This window comes from Cydia fagiglandana, chromosome 4 (assembly GCF_963556715.1).
Source record: "Cydia fagiglandana chromosome 4, ilCydFagi1.1, whole genome shotgun sequence".
Lineage (NCBI taxonomy): Eukaryota > Metazoa > Arthropoda > Insecta > Lepidoptera > Tortricidae > Cydia > Cydia fagiglandana.
In genome coordinates this window covers 4,911,426-4,912,677 of record NC_085935.1, presented here as the reverse complement: position 1 = coordinate 4,912,677, position 1,252 = coordinate 4,911,426, and the positions used below count along the sequence as shown (strand labels likewise).

Sequence of the window (1,252 nt, the reverse complement as noted above, 5' to 3'; positions counted from 1 at the left end):
CCTAATAATAACCGTAGGAAAAGGAAAAACGCCCTAGGACGGAAACGTATCACTTTTAACCCGCTTTACAGATAAACAATGAGCCACTTTCAGAGCATGAGAATTGAAAAGTAATACCTTTTCTGTTTACCACATCTGAACTTATTGAATTATGATAACAGAATACGCAAAGTTACACATTTACACAACCAATGTAACAAAATGTAAACATGATGTAGTAGCGTAAGACTAAATACAAAACAAAACAACATCTAAAGTAATCAAACACAAAAAAATTTTGCCTGAATTCGTCGGGGAATAACAACTCTACAATTACAATATCCGAAACTCGATGAATGGATGACGCATTACTAGGGGAATCCTCCGCGGGGAGGGGCTGCGCACACGCCGGCGCGGCCTATAAAACGAGCGCACGCGGCCAGCTTGAATCATTCTTGATACAACCAGCCAGTGAGAGGCAATCAAACTCTCTCCAGCCAGTATCATCACTAAAAAACAAACAAATAAAACATTTGGCCATTTCTTTCTTGAAAAAGAAAAACATTCCAATTTCAAAAATGAAGCAATACTCGATCGTCGGCAACAAGAAGAAAGTCACCATGGAAACAAACGCCACGCGTCTAAAGGTCGTTGGCAACGGCTGCGTCATAATAGTCAAAAGCAACCAAGGTCACATCGAAGTCATCGGCAGCGATTGCAAGATTAACGTTGTTGACAACTTTGGGACCATCAACCTAGTCGGAGCCAATGGTCTAGTGACAGTTTCTAGACGTTACAAGAACGATGACATTCAACTTATTGGTGCCTCCTGTCATTTGCTAGTGGATGGGAAAGAAAAAGCAACATTTGAGCCGTTTTCTGCTCAACTCTCGCCGTTCAGCAAGAATTTGGATGATGTTATTGAGTCTATCTTCACCTTCGTCATGCGTTGAAGAAATGAGACTTAGTTATGTGATTGAACTTTGCCGCTCAGTGCTTTATCTGTGACGCGTTGTTTTCGATATGTGACGCGTTGTGCCGTCGGCCGGTGCGTGATTTGATAAGTTTTGATACCGGATACAGGTGATTCCTAGTATCAGTTTGTAAGGAGGCCGCTTTTTTCATATGAATGTAAAATTTACATTCTGGATTTGTTTTATTTGGGGCTTAGAATGGAATTACGTTATGTTTTTGAAAACTGTGTTGTTTTAAATGCTTGCTTAGTATCTGTTTTTTAAATGTTTGTCAAAAGTTTGAAAAAAGAGATGATATG

General features: G+C 39.9%; 1 protein-coding gene across 1 annotated transcript; it reads left to right on the top strand.

Annotated features, from left to right (window-relative positions):
- Positions 1-355: 355 nt before the first annotated feature.
- LOC134664120 (uncharacterized) lies at positions 356-1,252 on the top strand. Its single transcript, XM_063520709.1, has one exon. It carries the CDS (start codon positions 558-560, stop codon positions 930-932), a length of 375 nt encoding a protein of 124 aa, XP_063376779.1. The 5' UTR covers positions 356-557; the 3' UTR covers positions 933-1,252.

Bases quoted from the DNA above. Each gene is read 5' to 3' on its own strand.
- LOC134664120 (XM_063520709.1), top strand. From the start codon at position 558: ATGAAGCAATACTCGATCGTCGGCAACAAGAAGAAAGTCACCATGGAA.